General features: G+C 37.7%; 1 protein-coding gene across 4 annotated transcripts; it reads left to right on the forward strand.

Annotated features, from left to right (window-relative positions):
* The first annotated feature begins 168 nt into the window (after positions 1-168).
* Positions 169-21,140, forward strand: LOC149817677 (uncharacterized). 4 transcript variants are annotated; one of them, XM_089984822.1, is made up of 9 exons: positions 169-227; positions 386-421; positions 536-589; positions 726-779; positions 956-1,009; positions 1,091-1,208; positions 19,079-19,158; positions 19,239-19,321; positions 20,495-21,140. In XM_089984822.1, the coding sequence occupies exons 1-6, from the start codon at positions 171-173 to the stop codon at positions 1,202-1,204; spliced, it is 369 nt and encodes a 122-aa protein (XP_089840948.1). In that variant the 5' UTR covers positions 169-170; the 3' UTR covers positions 1,205-1,208; positions 19,079-19,158; positions 19,239-19,321; positions 20,495-21,140. The 4 variants fall into 4 exon arrangements, 3 of the variants coding, with proteins under 3 accessions (XP_089840948.1, XP_089840949.1, XP_089840950.1); XM_089984823.1 differs by having other exon boundaries at positions 20,499-21,140; XR_016427209.1 differs by lacking the exon at positions 20,495-21,140 and having other exon boundaries at positions 170-421; positions 726-784; positions 19,239-19,910.
* The last annotated feature ends 1,516 nt before the right edge of the window (positions 21,141-22,656 follow it).

Genomic DNA, 22,656 nt, shown 5'->3' on the forward strand with positions numbered 1-22,656 from the left:
GCCGTCGGATAGGCTCAAAGGCAGCCTTGGCTTTGAATTTCCCCGAGCCTATTCAATTTTTTCAGATATTATTTTTGCCATCGTGCGGATGCATAAATAAACTCTCTTCCCAACTAGTTTGCTTGGTTCTCTCTCTCTCTCTCTCTCTCTCTCTCTCTGGGTCGTCAACAATGGCGGACACCTCAGACGCTGCTACGCCATCCATTGCTGCACTCCCTCTCTCCTCGGTAATATGCTTTCTCTCTCTCTCTCTCAATATTTTTTGGACGTTCAGCATTTAAGTGCTTGAGATCTCCATGTGGATTGATTTGCTTGCAATTTTTGGTTCTTAATTTCTTCTCCCGCACTCATATCCCCGCTTCCGTGATCCCCCATTTTACAAAAGAAAGAGAATCTGCCTCCCCTTAGCTCCAGAATGGCGGTATGTCTCGAATCTGCCTTTTCCTTTTCTGTAATTTTCTATAACTAGAACAAAAAAAAAGAAACGCGGATTTTCTTTTCTGAGTATGTTGGTTTATTTGTTTATTTGATGAAGAAGCTGAACGAGTCGAAGTCTGAGTTGTTAACTCGGATTCAAGGTTTGAAGAAGGTAAGCTTTTTCAGCCCAGACTTTGTTTAGACATCGTAAAATGGGAATTCACATTGGGTTTTGCATTATTTTTCTCCTCCTAAATTTCGAAGATCGTTTTTTTTTTTACTGTAGTTTCTCTTCCGATTGAATGCAGGATTTGCAGGGGTGGAGATTGAAGCTTGACACGCAAGTTAAGACCTACCGGGAGGTGAGGTTTTTGTTTCTTTTATTACAAAATAGAAGTTTTTAGTAGCAGTCATGACGATTGGTACTCTTAATTTTAACTTCTCTGATGACTAAATGAGTTCGTTTGTAAATTTTTTTGTTGTTTTCATCTGTTTTTTTCTTTTCTTTTCCTGAATCTTAGTTATTTTTTATGTTCAGGAATTATCAGAACTAAAAAAGACCCTCAATGTTGAAGTTGAGCAGTTGAGATCGGTAAAGAACTGAATCCTAACTTTCACCTGGAATGGTATTCTTGTTTTCACCTTCGGCATCAATAATGTTTTAAAAATACAGGAATTTCAAGAACTGAGGAACACTCTGCAACAACAAGAAGAAGTTACGAACAGTTTGAGCAACTTAGCCGTACGCTGGTCATATTTATCCTCTGATCCTTCACTTAAATGCTGAATAGGTGAAGTTTTTTATGTTAAATTTAGATTTGTGATGTCTCTCATATAAGGTTCTCTTTAGCTAAATAGCCTAAAGTTGAGATCAATATTCACATTCTGTACTAGGGGAGAGATCTACTGGCATATTGTTTTGAGTTAATAACTGGAGTAGGATATGATTGGGGGCCTATGTTCTCGCGGGCAGACTTCTTTGCTGTAAAATTTTAGTTGAAAGGTGCCCTTATATTTAGGGATGGAAGTGGACCGGGGCGTGGGACAAGGTCTCCACCCCCGCCCCGTTTCAAAATCCGAACCTCCATCCCCGTACGGGGATGGATTTTAACCTCCACCCCCGCCTCCATCCCCATTTCATGTCCTCCATCCCCGGTCCAAACGGGGCGGGGAAAAGCGTAAGTCCATCTCCACCTCCATCTCCGTTTCTTGCCCTTCATCCCCGGTCGAAACAGGGCGAGGCCCTGTTGTCCCCCGGTCCACTGCCATCCTTGTATTTATGCCTCTACTATTAGTAATATGGAGGTACTTTTAAAAGGATTTTAGATAAGTATGAATCCAACAAACCGTTGGATAGAGGTAATACAGGGGATAAAGCTATATTTGTGGCTACATTTGTGGACAAAAAATGCGAAATCATACATCAAGTGAAGGAGTCGGTTATGGATAATATTGATAATTGTAAGACATCTTAAATGAAGAGTCGGTTATTGATATCGATAATTACAAGAGACCTCAAATGAAGGTGTCGGTTATTGATGATATCGATAATTGCAAGAGACCTCAAATGAAGGAGTCGGTTATTGATATCGATAATTGCAAGAGACCTCAAATGAAGGAGTCGGTTATAGATGATATCGATAATTGCAAGAGTGATAAGGTTGGATCAATTGGATGATATCGATAAATCACCACAATCTCAAAATTCAAGAGAAAGAAATGATAAAATGTGTTTTGACATCATCAGATCTTGATTGGATCCAAATCTGTGTCTTATCATTCTTAGACTGATTTCTTTATGTAATGGCATTTTTGTTATTTGCATGTATTTTAAACCTTTTGTATTATATAATTCATAATAAAGGATTAGGGTTAGCCATCTCTAATGTGGTTGCCACTTTTTAGCATCTCTCTCTTTCTCTTTTCTTCCTCTCTCCTCCTTCAGCTGAATACAAATTGTGGTGATTTCTTTCATGATAGAGCACGATTTCGGTTTTCTTCCAAAAGGTATACCCATTTAGATCGAATATTGGTTTCTTTCGGTCAAAATCTTCTCTTATTTTCTTCTTTCTTTTAATCTTTCTTCTTTCTTCTCTTCTCCTCTACTGCCAGTTTCCTTTATTGACAATAGACTTCTCTTTCATCTTATTCTTCCAATATTGTGCCTTTTATTTTGGCATCATATTTTAAGCATTTTTTTATGCCAAAATAGTGGTTGTTTGTTTCGAATATCTTAATTTGAATATTTTTAGTTCTAATATATCCTCATCTAAAACAATTGTCCAAATTCTATTTTCTAGAATATTGATTGATTGTCGTTAATCTTTATTTTTCGGTTCCAATATTTTTCTTCATTATTTAGCCTATTTTCAGTTAGTATAATCATCTTAGCAACATTTTATTGTGATCTGCTTGTCTGTTGTAGGAATCAGACTAAGTTCAGAATAGTGCCCTTATTTTTAAAAAAAAAGGCCACATTTTATATTATTTTATTTCATGCACTTTGCCTAATCTGTTTTGCTGCTGCATTTTTGCCCTTGGATAAATTCCATTCTCTCATTTCTTTTGTCTTCTTCTTTATCATCTTGTCTTTTTAAAATGAATTCCTCTACCTATGTTAGCCTCTCTTCGAACTTTTTTAGTCAGCTTGTCTCCGAAAAGCTTAATCATTCTAATTTTCTGACCTGGAAGAGATAAATTGTTTCTTTTATAGGAAGCCAAGATTTGTTTGGGCATCTGGATGGATCTATTCCAGTTCCACCACAGTTCATTCCACAGGAATCAAAGGATGATAAAGGAGATGCTTCGGTTAACCTTATTTCAAATCCTGAATTCACTGCATGGATGAAACACGATCAGGCATTAGTTGCATATATTACTTTCACTCTATCTCAGGAAGTTTTGATATCTATACCAGATGATTATACTGCTAGTCAATTATGGAACAGACTTACGCAAACCTATTCTTAGATTTCAGAGGCAAGGGTTTTATTTCTAAAAAAGGAGTTCCAGACTCTTAAAAAGGGCTCAATGTCGGTCATGAAATTTTTAAACAAGGTGAAATTAGTTACATATCAACTTCCTATTATTGGAAGTGTTGTCTCTGACAAGAAAAAGGTGCAGCAAACTCTTAATGGTCTGGGTCCACAATATCATGTTCTCTCCACTTCTTTATCGGTTCTACCTGTGTTACCTAGCTTTGAGGATCTTCAAGCTAAACTTCTTCAGTATGAAATGAGCATAAAAACACCTAACATAAGGAAGTGATCATGTGGATTCTCATAATGTCTTAGCATCTGATATATCTCATGGTTTTGGGCGAAGAAGTAATAGTCTTCAAAGTAGTAGAGGTTGAGGTCGTTTTGGTTAAGGAAGTTGTAGTATTCTTCCTACTCCAAGCACGCCAGGATTTTTTAATGCAAGGAATCAGAAAAGAGTGCCTACATGTTTTCAGTGTGATAAGAAAGGACATGTGAAAGTTGGCTGTTGTTTAATCCTCAAAACAAAAGAAAAAATAATAAACCAGGAAACAAAAAGGGAATCTAATGGACAAAGATCTTTTGGAGATATACACCAACTTTTGCTTGCAGCTTTATTTTAGATGAGTTTTAAGCAAAATGATCAAGGAGAATGGTATGTGGATTCTGAAGCAGTCTCCCGTGTCACTGGTAATGCTGGTAAGCTCTTGAATTTATCTTATTGCAGAAAAGATAGTATAGTTACTGGAGATGGATCACATCATCACATTTCTCATGTTGGAAGTGCATAAATTCCTTTATCTAGTACTTCTCTTAACCTATCCAATATTCTTTTCGCTCTCAATATGAAAAAGAATATTGTTTCTGCATCTAAACTTGTTGATAATACAAATTCTTTTGTCGAATTTACTCCCTCTTCTATGTATGTTAAGGATCTTCAAACGAAGGGTTTTTGTCAAGTACATGGCAAGGGACAGCGGGCCCCTTCAAAGAAGGGATTGACATCTGGTGGGTCGACTCTTCCGGGAGCGATAAACCTGGAGAAATCTCCCTGCCCTAATGCTGGGATAGACTCCCAGAGGAGTTGGGCTTCGTTGGTGGATGCCCCTAGTGAGGAACAGGAGGCGATCTTGGAACTCCCAGACCTACCCATTCTGGAGGAGGATGGACGGAAGATCCTGGTCATCCCGGATGAAGCGTATCAAGTGATGATAAAGCCTTTCAAATGAACGGCCATAGCCACTTTGTCGGGAGGTATGGCATCAAGGAAGACCGATTATGGGTATGTTTTTGGGGTTTTGCGTAAAATGTGGGATGGAATGAAGAGTGTCCATTTCACTATTGTCGGCAAGGGTATGTTTCTTGTTAGGGTTTCATCAGAATCTAATTTGGGCAAAGTTCTAAAACCTGGGTCATGGAGAATAGGCAGTCGGTACCTGGTAGCAAGACAATGGAGTCCTGGTATGCCATTAAAGGTGGCACCATCATCCAAACTGAGACTGTGGGTGAAACTTCCAGAGCTGCGGGCCGGTCTTTGGAATGTAAAATTATTTGAAGGTTTAGCTAAAATCTTGGGGACCAGGTTTGTGATGGAAGATGACTACACCCGAATGTTCAAATTTTTTGGGTATGCCAGAATTTTACTTGAGGTGCCTCTGGACTTCAGGCCTCAGGCAGTAGTAATGTTATGAAAAGGGGATGGCTCAGTATATGAGCAGGTGCTGGAATATGAAGGAAAGATTACTTTTTGAAGATGTTGCAGCAACACGTTGTATTCAGATGGAGCCTGTCCTTAGCCCCCGAACTCCCCGCAGTCGTTGCCTCAGTCGGACAAATGGACCCAGGTGAAATACGCCTCCAGGAAGCCGTAGACCAGTTCCAAGGAGCAACTCATTCAACCTTCAGCCAAAAAGGAGTCACCCCCCATGAACAACCAATTTCAGATGCTTGGGGAAAAAGAGGATGTATACGTCTCCTCTCATGACTCAGGTACTCCTGTAAACTCCCTTCCCCCTGCTTCTATTTTATTGCAGGCAGACACCCAGAGCAAGCCATTTGGGTCAGAGTCTGCTATGGCGACTGGGGTGGAAAACCCGGCGGTGGCGGAGAGTAAAGACCTTGGCTTGATGACTCATCCGCCCTATCTCAACCCGAGCCCTGAAATTGGAATGGAAATTCACTCCAAGAGCATTAAAGACTAACTGAAAGATGTACAAAAAAAGGGTCAGGTCTCTAAGAGAGGGTTGGGCTGCAAAGAAATTAGTATTGCCAAAAAGAGTAGTCCTCCTCAAGGGGGAGCCAGGGTGCTTCTAGAGGTGAACCTTCCAAGTACTGATGGAGAGGGCGGTTTTCTGAAACCTGCTCTGCAGCATCAGATTCTTAATTAGGAGATGGACATAAGAAGAAACCTTGTCGGTAGCGATAAGGATAATGAGGTGAAAATGTTTGATAATAGTTATATGGGGGGAAGAGTTTTGCCCCCAATATCTAATGAAGATAATCAGTTGGAATGTTCGCGGGCTTGCAGGTGGAGCGGCACAATGGAATGTGCAAATTCTCCTACAGGACCAGAAATCGAATCTGCTTTTTCTTTTTGATACCATGCTCTCGTCAAGTAAAATGGTGAGTTTTGCTGGCAGAATTAATCAGTATGAGATTCATACGGATTGGCCTCAAGATCAATTGTGGGCTAGGGTAGCAATTCTGAGAGACAACTCCAAAGTCAAAATCAGAAGCTGGAAAGCTAGCCCCTATTGGTATATTAGCGAAGTGATTTCCCCGGATATAGATTTTCCTTTTGCCGTCATAGGGGTATACCTTCACATAGATTATAGGATCAGAAGAGAATATTTTAAAATTTTGATTGATGAAATCTGGCAACTGGGGATCCCTACAATTTTGATGGGAGACTTTAATGCTTTACGATTTGCCCAAGAGAAAACCGGCCGACCTCCACGCATGTCTTCCTGTAGAGATTTTAACACCATCAATGAAGCGGGGTTAGTGGAAATTAATGATCAAAATCGCTTGTTCACTTGGAACAACAACAGGAAAGCGACGACTAATGTTTAATGCAAATTAGACAGATGCTTCGTTAACTCCAAATGGAATGAAGTTTTCAGGATTACTCACTCCCTCAAGACCCTCCCAAGATCATTATCCGATCATAACCCTCTGTCTCTAGTGACCCTCTCAGTGATTAACCATGACAGCAGGGAGGAAAGAAAAGGGATCTTTAGGTTTTTTAATTGTTGGTCTGACCATGAAGACTGCAGGAGACTTATAAAGAAAGGATGGGACACAGAGGTAAGGGGTTGTCAGATGATCAAAGTGGTGTGCAAATTGGAGAAAATTCACGGTGAACTGAGCAAATGGAACAGACAAACTTTTGGTAAAATTGATTCTAAGATCTAAAACATAAGGATGGATCTAGAAGCTATTCAAAATGCAGTGGAGAGAGATGATGCTGAGATAATAGAGAAGGAAAGGAATCTTAGATTGACTTTAAAACCCTCCCTAGAAGATGATGAGAGTATATGACGTTAGAAATCTAGGCAAACATGGCTTAAGGGAGGCGACAATAACACGAAGTTCTTCCACTCCCTGGCGAATGGTCATAGGCAAAAGAATAAGATTTTTTGCATGCAGGCAGAGGGCACCATCTTAACTGATGAGAGTAACATCCTTAATCACTGCACCGAATATTTCAAACTCTTCCTAGAGGCAGATGACTCTAGCGGATATGTTTCAACGTGTATTGCTCAAGGGGAAATAGTCTCTGTGCAGGAGAATCTTTCCCTCATGAAACCAATCACTGATGAGGAGATTCATGCGGCCGTCTTTGGAACTGATAAGGATTCTGCCCCGGGACCAGATGGTTTTCCTAACTCATCCAAATGGCCACACAGTGCGCCTTATGCAAAAAGGATTTGGATTCAGCTGATCACCTTTTTTTCAGATGCAAATTTGTTGTCAGTGTTTGGAATTCGGTTCAAAGGCATTTTGATTCGAAGATTCGCCTCCATGGAAATTTTAAAGACAACTTTATACATTGGAGACAAAAGAAATTTAAAAACAGTCAAATCGGCAAATGGTGGAATTTAATTTTCCACACTGTTATTCATCATGTTTGGAAAGCTAGGAACTTTGCCTTGCACGAGGGGACTATGTGGACCATCAAAAGATTCAGGAACATGATATGGTCGGCCTGTGAATAAGTTCTTCTAGCCCCCGTTTCTTCAGATAAAGATCTGGACATAATTAAAGCTTGGAGTTGCACAGGCATCGTTCCTTGTGAGTGGCTTGTTTCTAACCCTGCTAAATGGATCATCCAAATCGGTAAGAGGCTGAAGGGGGTTCAACCCATGGCGGTAGTAGTTGTCAGTGCTCTAGGAGGTGTGATCGTAGGGTGGAAAGTCTGGCTCCAAGATCATGACTATTATTCCTGAGACTAGGATATTGGAGGACACAATTGTCAGAATTTAGGGGAGTCGAGGTAACATTCTGGTATACATCAACAATGCCAAGTGGCGACATTGGCTCACCAAGATTATAGAGGATAAAGATTACCATAATTACAGGATTTCAAATGTACTTCAGAGTAGAAGTAGACTGCAAGTGTCCAACAAATCTCTGGCTTGGGACACGGTCAAGCTCCTGCAAACCAGTTGGGGGAGCCAGAGGCCCAACAAATGGGGGATCCTGGCAGACTAACTGCTTTCTTTTTGTTCTGTTGTTTTGTCTGTTACCTCTCTGGCCGTGAGAAGCTCCAGAGTGTGGCTCCTTCCTTTGGGTGGAGCTGAGCCACTCCCGGTGTTGGGGTTGGCTGTTTTGTTTTCAATGCCATTTTGTTTCATTCTTTTTACTCTCTAATAAAGGTCGAGGGCCCTCCCTCAGCAGTTTAGAATGGAAAAAAGAATACATGACAGCAAAAGAGGTGTTTTCACATTTGTGGTAAGGATAAGTTCTACCAAAATTACAAGGCCTAATATGGGAAAACATAATATTTTTCAGAATATTTGTCATTGTTTAGTCTTACAATCTCATTTCTGCATTTATGTATGTGTATATCTATACCGGTAATTCTCTACGTTATAGCCTATAATGGTAAAAATAGTACCTCACCTATAGGCAACCTATAACGGCAACCCAGGGATCTCGTTGTTATATCCTATCTAGCATTTAAAACAATCCCGTCATTAAAAATTGCCATGTCGCTATTGGTGTTTTCAATTCCCAGCGAGATTCTTTGTTGGTGTTGATTCACTCTTTAACGGGAAGCTATAAATGTCGTCGCTATTACTCAACAAAGGTCATTTTTTTGGTGACTTGTCGGTGAGAATTCTAGCTGTTATAGGCACATAGTGACGAGATATATCTCTACTATTACCTTGCATCCTTGTAGTAGTGATCTCATGGCCTCTTGCCTTTCAAATTTTCAGTATGCTGGGATTTCTATAACTTCGATAGAGTTTCATGCATTATAGAACTGGCCCTAATTCCTAATCCGGGAAGGAGGCTGGATTGAGACATGTTTAATGAAGAAGTGTCTCTACAACTCTTAAGGCTTTGATTCAAGAGTAGGTATGTAACTTGTATATTATTACTGTATTATTATCTTTATTTAAGTTGTGTTTGTATTTATGTTTATATTACATAACTCTTCCATTCCTCTTGAGAGACATGCAAGGGAGGGTGTTGTGTGTTCTCCCCCGAAGACAAATTCGTGTGTTTCGGTGTGTACAGAGGAATATCTTGGGACCTGCGATAATTCATATGCCAATCTTACCCATGACGATTTTATAATAAAATAATATATAAAAAAAGTAGATATGCGTTTGATAGAAATGTCCTCCCATAAAATAGATATCCGTTTGACAAAAATATCCTCCCGTAAATAACTTTGCACATTCTCGCGACTCTCGGAACCCATCGGCTCTTTCAAGGGGACAGTGCCTGAGCTGAAGTTTGTGAAGCATATTCTCAAGAGTGCACCATTGCTAGAGTCTCTAAGAATCAGTCTCAGTTCGAGAAAAATGGTGGAGTGGACTGCCATTACTAATGAGTTTGTTTGCTTGGAGCAGATGTATCCTCAGCTGCACATAGAATCGCTTTGCAGCAGGAAATAAACTCGATAATGAACATTCTGGATCACCCTTTGACAATGCACCATCTGCTGTAACAGAAGCTCCCTTTGATGACACACCCTTTGTCGTCGTCTGCCGCCACCGGAGCACCCTTTGTCATCGTTTGCTACCGCCGAAGCACCCTTTGCCATCATCTATTATCGTCGGAGTACCCTTTGTCGTCGTCTGCTCTTGAGAAATAGTTAAACTACTAGAGGAATCAACATTCTGTCTATTGTTCATCATGATACCAAGGTGCAAGCGTTGAACTGAGTAGACAAAGAATAACGATTTACAAAAGAGATAATAGTGACAGTGTCAAATTGAGTAGACAGTGAACAATTATTTACAACAGAGATCAGATCATAAAGTAGCGATTTATAGTAGAAAATCAGATCAGAGTGTAGCGATTTACAGTAGAAATCAGATCATGGAGTAACGATTTACAGTAGAAATCAGATCAGAGAGTAGTGATTTACAGTAGAAATCAGATTAGAGAGTAACGATTTACAGTAGAAATCATATTAGAGAGTAGCGATTTACAGTAAAAATCGCTACTCTCTTATTTGATTTCTACTGCAAATCGCTACTCTCTGATCTGATTTCTACTGCAAATCACTACTCTCTTATCTGATTTCTACTGTAAATCGCTACTCTCTAATCTGATTTCTACTATAAATCGATACTCTCTGATCTGATTTTTACTGTAAATCACTACTCTCTGATCTGATTTCTACTGTAAATCGCTACACTCTGATCTGATTTTTACCATAAATTGCTAATCTGATCCATGAAAAAATTATCATAGTTGACCCATCTTTGAATAGGATGACGTATCCTTTTTTATCTTCTCAAAGAAGGTTGACTCATATCCTGCTCAACATTGCCTATGACATTATCTCTTCCCCTTTGGCCATAAACTTGACCAGAAAATCTCTGAAATTCTCTAGGCATTTCATTTTTAGAAGGATGTGATGGTTCGAGATTTTGTTCATTTGAATTCAATTCTTCGCAAAATGGTTGACAAGATCTCTTTTCACTCTCAAATAATTCAGCACTTAACTAGGGATCGTAAACTTCAACATTTTGAGATAAGTTCTGTTCTTGAACTAATGACATGCTCTTAAAATTTTGTTCATCAAAGGCAACATTTCTGAAAATCTTGATACGCTTTGTTACCGGATGATAACATCTGTATCCATTATAATCATCCGCATATCCAACAAATTTACACTTCAGAGCTTTATCCTGAAACTTATTCTTTAGAGATTTGTCAATATGAACATAACAAATACAACCAAAAGTGTGCAAGTTATTATAATTTGAATGCTTTCTAAGAAGAGTAAAAAATGGGGACTTGTCTTCTAAAATTCCTATGGGTAGACGGTTAATCATATGTACAGGAGTATGAAAGGCTTCTGTCCAATGATTAATTAGAAATGTTACTATCATGAAGCATACTCATGACACTTTCAACAATATGTCGGTATTTTCTTTCAGCCACTCCATTCTGTTGAGGAGTGCGTGGATAGGACACACGTCTACTTATCCTATTATTTCAAAGAAAATTGATATAGTCATTTAAAGAATATTCACCTCCACCATCACATTGAAAATGCACAACATTGAAAGATGAACGATTCTTAACAAGGGCACAAAAGTCTTGAAACAATCTAAAAACTTTAGACTTGTGTTTCATGAAGTATATCCAGGTGAAACGAGAATAACTGTCAATGAATAAAACATAATATCGACTTTTAGATGAAGAACATACAGGAGTTGGCCCCCATACATCAGAATACACAATTTCAAAAGCTTTTGAGGCTCTTTCATTAACAAGATTAAAATGGAGAACATGACTCTTACATAATTGACAGCTTGAACATTTTTTGACATCTAAGTCAGAATGAAGACAAGACTCTGGAATCAAAATTTCTGACACACGTTTCTTAATGAAACCATGACTATAATGACCCAATCGACTGTGCCACAAATTTGGCTTATTATATTGAGGAAGACTAAAAACATCTGTATGGCAAGACTTAAGACCCTGGGATGTTTGCTCCAAAAAAGGTGACTTCGAGGTAAAAGAAGAATGAAAAGTTGAATCCTCCTTGAAAATATACATGTTTCTTCGTCGCTCCCCTTCTCTTTTTCCCATTTGTTGTTGGTGGGCTAGAGCCACCATCATGGGTGGCTCTGGGTCTACCAGGAGGGAGGTGCCGAGCACCCCTCCTTTTTGCTGCCTTCTTCTTTCTTCTCTGTCTCCCTTGACCCTCTTGTTCTCGGGTCGGTGGACCAGAGCCACCATCGTGGTGGCTCTGGGTCTGCCAGTGGGGGAGGTGCTGAACACCTCCCCTCGGTCATCTCCCCCCTTTCCCTTCTGGCAGGCGGCATGTAAAACCCTGAAAAATTTGAATATTTTTAATAAGTAAATAAGAGAGGAAAAATATTTCCGGTTGCGTAATATTATAATACTAAAACGAGGTATCTCGCGAAGCCTCCCCACTCATGTGATCGGATGCACCAGAGTCAACGATCCAAGTATTTGTGTCATTCGGTTGTACAATAAGATAAGAACATGAAGAATGAATACCTGATTCTCTTGTAGCTATTGATGCCATTCCATTTTTTGAGAGACCATAATCCTGCAAAATTTGTTTCAATTTTTCAACGGTTAAAAATTCATCCTTACTTTTCTTTGGGTCAGACTGCATCATATTCGCTTGTTGCTTGGTACGACTATTTTCTCTCTTGAAGTTGTTTGGCTTCTTGTTTAGCTTCCAGCACTGTTCTCTTGTATGATTATCACATTTGCAGTAGGAGCAATAGGGTTTCTTTCCTTTTGTACGTTGCCACTCAACCCCTTGAGTTTCATCGTCCTTTTATTCAGATTTTGGAAGAGTAGCAGAGTGAGCAATAAGAGTCAATCTGTCATCATCTTGGTTTTTTGTGATATTAGAATTCATCATATTTCGCCTAGATTCTTTACGCATAACTGTCGCACAGGCTGCACTCAAAGACAACTCTGGAGTCCTAAGAATTTGGCTTCTAAGTTGCTCGTATTGCGGCCCTAGGCCAGCCAACATCTGAAAAAGTTTATCCTGTTCTCTTCATTTGTTGAAGGGGAGATGGCATCGATGATCGGAGGGATATATGAATCAAACTCATCCCACACCCCTCTCAAAGAAGCGAGATAATCACTAGACGATGAATCTTCAAGTTTTAAACTATGTTTATCTTGTTCAAATTGGTACCTACGAGCTATATTATACTGCTGCCCATAGATGTCTATGAATGCGTCCCATACAACGTTAGCCAAATCCAGATACATAAAGCTGTTCGCAATGCATGGTTCCATTGAGTTCAACAACCATGCCATCACCATGTCATTGTTGGACTGTCATTCTTCAAAATCGGGATCAGTTTCTGTTGGTTTCGGCTTTCTTCCAGTCACATGTCCTAATCTGGACTTGCCGTTCAAAAAGAGAGATGCAGACTTAGCCCATGCTGTATAGTTTTGACCATTCAATGGGACAATCGTGATCATTAAAGAGGTATTTTTGGTGATCGTGGACTACACCAGCTTGAGCTTGGTTGATGGCCGACATGGAGGATATATTTGTATTTTCCATGAAAAGAGAAAGAGAGAAATAACGATCAGGATGAACCCTGCTTTGATACCATGTTACGATTTGTAGGTAACACCATGTTACGATTTACACGGTGTGGCCACCAAGATAGTTACGATCTGTGGATATGTAACGATTTGTACATAATCACCATGTTACGATTTACATGGTGTGGCCATCGAGAGTGTCACGATTTGTAGGCATTGCACTGTAACGATTTGTAGAAGCCCGAAGAAAAGAGACACACTCACGACAAAGAATTAACGTGGTTTGGCTATACAACCTACATCCACGAGGTAAAGCTCCAGCTCATCTCTCTTATTTCGTATGTCTCTTAAGCAAGATTACAAAGATATTTATAACTTCCTTACACCAAACAAGAAGGAAAGTATATCAAGTAACGATTGTTGCCATAGTTATCTTTATGAGATCTTTTAGGGATAGGAAGTGTGAGCTGGAGATACCAGCGTTGTAAAAAGTAAAAGATTCTACTCAGGAGTGGCTTATGAACAAAAGTTGATGTGACATTGAGGGTTCAAAACTGACAATGGGTGTCCCTTGTTGCACGGTTCATGCGATGTGAACTCTTCAGTGAGCATGCGGGATCTCAACTGGAGGTGTGACGTGTTCCCTTAGTGGTGGAGTTGTTTTTCTTTTTGTATATTTTGGAAAAGAAAATTTAACCCAATATTAATGCATTAAAAATAAGATATTTTGTAAAAGATCATGCTTTTAGTGCCAAAATATCAGCCATTGTCAAATTGGCATTAAATTCTCAATATTTTCAAAATATCAGTGATATTTGTGACTGGTTTTTTATTGTACAATTTTTTTATTTAGGCCTAATTGTGGTATGTTCAAGCAATAGCTAAGATCGAGTCTAGAGAACTTTGAAAGTCTCCTTGGCTTACTCATAACATATCTTGTCATAGCACAACAGGAAAGGTTAAGGTTGATTATTTTCTTTGTTTTTGTTTTTTTACAAGAGGGCAGATCCCTATCGGAAAACACAATCATGTAATAATCAAAGATAATTTGGGTCTGGTGTCCAATCTGTAAGTTTGTCCTTCCGTGTCTGATTTTCTTTCATCACAGCTCTACCATGACCATTTTTCTCTATACCAACCAGCTCGCATTGGAAACGATTCAAACCAAACACCTTAGCCATCAATCTATCATCCCAAAACACAAGTTTACCTCTCCACCAACGCATAGATAGTGTCCACCACCTCTCTTCTAGATTTTCTTTTGGATTTAGAACCCCAAGAAACTGCAAACTGGCACTAAGACCTGGTCGTGCTGGTTCAGCCTGACATACCTACGGTCTGGCAGCGTAAAACTCCGAGGCTAGGACCCCTGCCCTTGTGGCCTATGCTATACATTGGCTTGCACAAATGTGTTTTGAATGGGCATTGCCCAAATGTGTTTCATTTTTCAAGTTGTTAATTTATGCATTTTCTGGGCTCGAGGCATGATCTCTCTCTCTCTCTCTCTCTCTCTCTCTCTCTCTCTCTTTCTCTCCTTTTGGTGCCGCATGAACTCCTTTGGAATGATACTTGAAGGAAATTGCTGTCAGCACTTGGAATTAGTCTTTCCATACGCTTTCAGAGAGATTTTACAATGAAAAAGTAGAATCTCTTCTAATGTGGAAAACCAACTTTTTTTTTTCAAAGGCAAGCTGGGGTTAGGCAGACCCCTACCAGAACAACAGCTGCCCCATGTGGCAGAGGGATTCGATCCTGGGCCTTCAGCTTAGCACAGGACCCCGCTTACCACATGAGATACTACGTGAAAAACTAATTTATTATAATCTTATTTAGTTTACTTTTCAAATCACCATGAATGCTAATGGTCATATTTATCATGGTTTATTAGGACACCCTCTAGCCAACCATACGCATGGATACAATTTCTTGCTTCTTCAACTCTCTATCTTGTATTTGTTCTACAACATGTGAAGGGGTTACATGCATGATATTATATATATATATATATATATATATATATATATATATATATATATATATAGAGAGAGAGAGAGAGAGAGAGAGAGAGAGAGAGAGAGAGAGAGAGAGAGAGACCATATAGTATTGGTTCAACCACATAAATCATCTTCATATTTTTTGTGTCTTTGCACCTGTTTGATCTTTTTCATGGTATCATAGCCATGTTAGCTTTCGATAACGATCGAGATTTCATGATTCCGTCTGCTATCAAGAATCTCGTTTTTAAGCCTTTGTGTCATGTAACACTTATATCATGTCACATTAACTAACAATACTATTGTATTATATCATAAAATAGGATACGATATTTATAACAAAAATGTATACGAAATTTAGAAAAAAAAGTCAAACTTGGATAATTAAGTTAAACATAAATGAGATATATTTATGACTAATTTAGGTGCTTGTAAAGAAAACAAAAGTTCCATGCATTAAGAAATAAATACAAATTCGATCAATATTTTATAGTGTTATATAACTTATACTCAAATTTGTATAACATAAAGAATGTTAATAAAGGTAAAAAATATACAGAAAATACAAAAAAAAAACTAATCATTTTTATAGAAAAAATGAAGTTAAAATAACTTTAAAACTCATATAGATTTGTAAATTCATTTAAGAAACATAAGTTATACTTTTTATCTTATGGCTATATTGAATGCATCATATAAAAATTCATGATCATTTATATAAATTCAAACATATTATAAATATTACATAATAAAATTTTCACTTTTAACATAATTTCATCAAGTAATAGTTGGAATGTGTTAGTTAATTTTAGCTTCTTTTAGTTTTTTTAGTTTTAATGTTTCAAAATTTTCTTTGCATTATAATGTGGCACTAATTTAAAAATTTTCTTTATAAAACATTAAATATAAATAAATATTAACACAAAACAAGGATATTGAAATATCTACTTGTTTGTTCAATAATTGTGTGTAGATCGTTCATTGTCTTTATAGAGTTTAAAACTATTTTCACAACTGACAAATAAATACAATTTTTAACAAATTCTCATAAAATTCATTGAGTTTAATATTTTTAAAGTCAAATAAAAATAATATTGTATTATTCCTTTGTTTATTATATAAGCATTCTTATTATATTTATATACCTTTGTAATTAATGTGGTTTGACTGATAAGTTTGTTCATTCTTTTAATTTCTTATATGATAATTTATCATAAATGCCAAATCATTTTGTGTTATAAAAGTAAAAATTAATAAATTATTTAAGCAAGGTATAAGCTTTTTTATATTTAATTAAATGTCATAACATCACACCATATCTTTTTTCTCCATGTAATATTTATGTCATATGAATATAATAATTAAAGTTGTAATTGGAAAAGAAAAGGATAAAGAGGAAAAAAAGATCTTATATTAAAGCCTTTAAAAACATTTTACTTAAAAAGTAGAAAAATCCATATACATATAATGATATTAATAAAAAATGAAGGGATGGAAATAGTCTTTTATTTTACAATATTTAAATCTACTATTGATTATATTTAACACCCGTTAGACTACATCTAAATAAACCTATGCAGAAAGATGTATCTAATCAGATTGCCATAAATTTGTAGGGTGATCTTTAGCTGAGATTTGGTATTGGGTGCTGATTTGTAGTTAAGTGCTTGATCAAAAGTATTAGGGTGAAGCCTTTTCGAGATTTCATTATTGTCCTGTTTGTTAAATAGAGTTGTAAGGAGGTACTATTATATACTTTTTAACTAAAAAAAAAATCATGCAACATAATTTTGATATAATTTAGAGACAAAGCCACTCTCTCTCTCCACATATTCATAGCAATTATTTATTGATTGGCACAGAGAATGATATAATTTATATCATGGCACAGTTAGCAGTTTAGCTAGCTCATAGCACTGGATGAGTTGGGACTTGAAGAATAAACCACATGTTGTACAACAGAATCTGGCTGTCCCTTGGCCTAGTGAAAATTACTTTCAATTCCATTCAAAGATTCAAGTGGTGGAAATGGCTCTGGGGCTGATGCAGTCTATCCCAATGTTGTCAGTATCGTCTTGGGCCATGAATCGTTTTTCAAATGATTTGGATGAATTGGACGATGCCGATTCAGGACTGAATCATTTTGAATCGTCCAACTTTTAACCACAAAAATCCACGTCTCAAAATAATATTAAAAATACTTAAAAATTTACTTTTAACTGTTTTTTAGATTTTTTTTTGAAGGCTGGTTCATGCTTGTTCCGTATCAATTTTCTGGTGATGTGATATGTATGGGGCGATTCATGCCGACAGGCACCGATACTGACAATTAGGGATGCACATGAGCCAAGTTCGAGCCGAGCTAAACATATATTTTAGTCATTGACACAAAAAATAATATGTACATACTAAAAGTACTCTATATTAACAGCAGGTAAAGTTATAAAAAAGACTAGAAGTACAAAACTTTTGATAAAAATCCAACGGACTACCCATTACACTAACAATAACTTGCTCAATATGAATGCAAATATATTATATATATATACTTGTATCTGAGCTTTATTGAGCTCAGTAGGCTGATCAAGCTCAGCTCATATGCTCGTCTGAGCCTTAGAACCATGTTCAAGCTCGGCTCATTTAAAGCATGGGCGAGCTTCGAGCCGGCTCAGTTTGTTGTGCATCCCTAGTGACAATGTTCGTCTACCTTTTCATCAGTTAACATGACACACTAAAAGAATATGGGTCAATAGCGGCAACTCAATCATGATGACACAAAAAGTCACCGCTATTGATGGAGTTGAATTGCCGCAATAACGACAACTTTATATATTCTTGTTAACGCTATGTCTCTAACAACGATTAATAAATATCAGTATATATTATCTTTAATGGTGATATATATGGCTATTAAATATTATTCAGCCATTAAATGTTGTTATTGATCAATAACGCTGACATTAAGATATCATCGTTATAGGGTTTTACTCTATAACGACCTTATACATCGCCGTTATCGATGTGTTATTTTTGACGATGTATATATATAAAAGGATTAGGGTCAATGGCTGCAACATAGATTACACTATAATGACGGCATAAATGGCCGTTAAATATTATCGCTAATTGACTGTTAACGACTATATAAATGGCTACAAGGAATTGTGTTTTTAATGGTGAATAATGGTGCTACAAATGTCGTTGTTATAGATAGATTTAGTCCATAACAATGATCTTAAATATCACCATTTTTGCTAAGTCTTTAATGGCCATTGAGTGTCGCCGTTATAAATCAATAACAGTGACACCATAATATCATTATTAATAGGATCTTATGCACGGAATCATATGTTATAGGATAATGCCTTTTTTTCTCTTACATAATCACAAATACATGAATTAAACAAAAAAATAAGGTAAAACAGAAACAATTGTGAAAGAATAGTGTGTTGATCTGTGCTACGGAGGGGACCAATCAGAGAGAAGCATAAAGAGCTCGAATTTTGTGCTTCTTTGTCAGTCTCAAAACTGCCTTCCTTACTCCACCACAATGCATCATAAATAGTGTCAGAGTCCGATTTTCTTCAGCTTTTCTTCATTCCTTGTTGCTATTTGTGGTTATGGTCTCCCTCTCTCCGTCTAATTCATTTCTTTTCAGGTTGGGAGGAACCCTAACCCTACTCGTAATCTCTCTCTTTCTCGCTCTAAGTGTTCGTGTTTGAGGTAGTTGATAAGAGCTATCTTTGTTGTCTTTGTTTTTTTTATGGAATTGACGTTGAATGCTTTTATTTTATTTTTCTTTTTACAATAGTTGGTAATATTTTTCTTCTTTTTATCGAGTAGATTGGTTTTTTCTGTATCCTTTTGGATTAATGTCATTTTTTAATGCATAGTTGTGAGTTTTTGGTATGTCTAATGTTGTTATATTGTTGATGCAATTGACAGGCAGCGAGAAAGTTTGCCCCAACAACCGGTGGAGTCAAGAAGCCCCATCGTTATCGTCCCAGAACTATCGCTGATCTTCAGTATGTACTCGTGCAAAACTCTCTCTCCTGTCTCTTTGTGTGTGTCCGTTTCTTGACCTTGTTATTTTTTGTATTCTCAGATAAATTAGTAAGTATAAGAAGAGTACTAACCTGCTGATCTGAAAGTTTCCTTTGTAGAGGCTTGTGTGTGAGATTGCTCAAGGTATGTATGCATCCTGAAAGTTAGTTTGGTCATTGTGTTCTGCGTTTCTTGATGCAACTACTTGCCTATTGGGCAATTTAAACGATTCAAGCTTTGATTTTCTTCCCTCCCTTGTGTTATTATAGACGGATTTATATTTTCAAAGCCATGTTGTTCTCGCTCTTCAAGAAGCCGCCGAGTCACATTTATTGTAATATATTGTTAGTGGTAGGTTCTGGGTGCAAAGCAAACAATATTTTTTTTTTTCGCCGCTACAGCTTATAAGGGCGACAAAAACATCACGCTATAGGCCAGTAATGGCAACATTCGCCGCTATAGGCAAATAACGGTGACTTAATTGTCGCTGTTATAGGTTTGCCATTATAGGAAAGTCACCGTTGTAGGATAATTCGTCGTTATTGGGGTGTACCCTTTAATGGCGACATATAAATGTTGCTGTTATTAATCAAGAGAGGCGAAAACTAGACAGCTACTTTTTGTCATTCTTATAGACTATAAGACAGCCACTTTTTGTCATTGCTATAGGCTATAAGTGGCGACAAAGAGAGCAATAGCGGTGACTTTTGTTGCCGCTGTCCATGATTATTGTAGTGACATGTTTTACCTATTCTCCACCCTTAGGGAAGCTGCTGCGATGTCAAATAGACATGCAAAGTTCAGCTAACGCCTCCTCTCACCCTGTGTCATGGGACGTGCTTCTATGTCACCATTAAAAACAAAATCGTTAATGTCGGGCATCTCTTAGGGGGCGTTAGCGACAATTTCAACCTCCGCTAAAGGTCCCAATGGAAGTTGGACCTTTAGCGGCGGTCCATAACCGGCTAAATCTCAAAAAGATGAAAAAACATGCTTTTTAGCATTTTTTGTGTCGTTTTTGTGTGCTGGCCGTCCATCATGTGTAATGATGGACAACCAGCGCTGTTTCACTGTAGCTGCGCAGCTATAAATCTCTCTCTCTCTCTCTCTCTCTCTATATATATATATATATATATATATATATATATATATATATATATATATTCTGTCCAACAAACCATTGAACTCGCACTGCACATTCATCTAGCAGAAGCTGACCACTACTAATTAAATGCCTGGGCAAAAAAAGAGCTTTAGCAGCAGTTGCGGCTAAAGCTCTTATTTCTTATTAACGCGCACATGATCATCGATGGACAGGCAGGTGTCTCCTCATCTTTTTCGCCAGTTGGGGCACGGAAGGCAGCGTGTTCGTGGACTCAACCCAGGGTTTACCTTGCAGGGGTAGGCTCATTAAGTGGTGGTTTTTGTTTTGTGAATTTCTGGTCAAAAAGGGAGAAAAAAGGAGAGAACATCAACAAGGAAAGATCTTGTAGAAGGGGAGAGGAATCAACGGTTCATTTATTTTGAGAATGCGAATTAACAAGAGAGTTCTTCAAGCTTGTTTGGCACGTTGCAGCTCCTCAATGGAATGTCCCAACCAACTTAAGAGATGTGCTCATAGCTTCACATCTCCAATCTCGGGGCCAAAAATCTATTTTGGTTTGGCGATGCTTTGTGCTTTTACTATTGGGCCTCATATGGTTGCAACATAATCACCCAGTACATTTGGAGGACTACCATCATCACATTTTCATTGCGAAAGCTTCACTTCATGAACTTCTTCGATGTAGATTAATTCAAATGGGGAGACTTGAATGTATCGTTTCTACATGACCTTCAGTCCTCTTAATGCTTGTTTAGTGACTTCTTGTTACTTCGTGATGTAATTCTTCCTATCCAAATTAAATGTATGCATTATTTTTTCTTTAAAAAACAAGGAAAGATCTTGCAGCAATTTGAAAAATCTCGGTTTTGGGTTGACATTGGATTTTTGGGTTATGTTTTAGATCTTTGTTTGATTTTGGATCTATCTGAGATCAATAGTAGGATTAGAATTTCTAGGGTTTCTTTGTGTTTGCTATATATTCATTGTATGGGGAGAGATAGTTTAGAGATTATTCAGAAACCCTAGCTATTGTTTCTTGTTTCTTGGTATTGATTTCAGGGTTCAGGAGTGATTCTCCAGCTCACTGCTTCACTAAACCTAAAATAATTTTGTAAAATTCTTAGCATTTGGTTGATGCCGGTGTAAAATAACCTTAAAGTACTGTAATATTCCTTGCATCGTAAAAGCAATAATGATATTAAATCGTTTAGTTTATTTAATTAGTTGGCTGTCATGCTTACCGAATGGTAAGGCTGGGAAATGAGACAAGCTTCTCGTAGCTCAGCTTGTGTTCGGCCAGTAAAGGGCTCGTTTGAACTCATAAATTAGCTTGTAAATGAGCCAATATGAGTTTGTCTCTATAGGTTTAGAGTCCAAACTCTATTATTTTCAATTTTAAAAAAAGTGTTTTTGCTAAACAAGCCACCTCTCGTATCGTTTAAGAGCTTGGCTTGACTTGCCACAATAATAAGCTGAGCTTGAACACCCTCTGTAAGATTTGTTTGGCTCATTTATCAGCCCTACGTTCTGATGGGGAGGATGATGATATATGAGAATGTTGGTTATAACTTATAATGGTTAAATGATCACATAAATTACGGTAATGATTACCATGATATTGTTATTTATATCTTTGCACGAGGAAAACAACTGGTTTTTTCATGATTACCAGAAAAAAATCTTCATTTATCACCCACTTTCCCGAATTTTATTATAAAACCCTCGAGGTACACCCCCGGTTGCATGTACCTTCACCTTAGCTTTGATGATAAAGCCATAGATTTTTATTTTGGAGTTTGAACTTGGGATGTTGGGAAGGCAGAAAAAAATGAAGCTGATGTGCTCTTTTTTTTTGAAAGGCAAGCTGGGGTTAGGCAGACCAGTCCTTACCAGTTATACAACTATACCGTTGGGTTTTGAACCTGCAACATCCCAGCACAAGGTGACGTGCACTGGCTGCTCCTACCAGACAAGCGGCGCCCCCATTGGTAAGCTGATATGCTTAATGTCCAAATGAAGCCCCTCTTTTGGTCTAAAAGTTTAGTTTTGCTTCATGTTCTGTTTAGTTTAAAAGGGGAGCTTAGCTTCCTTTTGCAGATTAATTCTACTAGATTCCATCGATCTGTTGGATCGAGCATGTTTTACATTTTTTTGTTTTTGATATTTGCATGGAGAAACCACTCTCAATAACTGAGACCTAGCAAGGCCGACTCTGCCTGCCGTACTTACAGTCACTGTCCTGACAGCGTAAAATTCGGTGAGCTTACTCCTTGCCCCTAGAGAGTCATTACCCTTTGGCTTGTGCATGGGGTGACATCCACAAGATTTGATCCTAAACCTCCTGCCTAGAACCCATCCCATTCACTGGGTGTTT

The sequence above is a fragment of the Nuphar pumila genome, chromosome 13 (genome assembly GCF_984573655.1).
Source record: "Nuphar pumila chromosome 13, dmNupPumi1.hap1.1, whole genome shotgun sequence".
Taxonomy (NCBI): domain Eukaryota; kingdom Viridiplantae; phylum Streptophyta; class Magnoliopsida; order Nymphaeales; family Nymphaeaceae; genus Nuphar; species Nuphar pumila.

What these genes read in the sequence shown, in the direction of transcription:
- LOC149817677 (XM_089984822.1), top strand. Translation starts at nt 171, where the DNA reads ATGGCGGACACCTCAGACGCTGCTACGCCATCCATTGCTGCACTCCCT. An exon ending in CTGCACTCCCTCTCTCCTCG is followed by an intron (nt 228 to 385) that starts GTAATATGCTTT and finishes ATTTTACAAAAG; the next exon opens with AAAGAGAATCTGCCTCCCCT. An exon ending in CCCTTAGCTCCAGAATGGCG is followed by an intron (nt 422 to 535) that starts GTATGTCTCGAA and finishes TATTTGATGAAG; the next exon opens with AAGCTGAACGAGTCGAAGTC.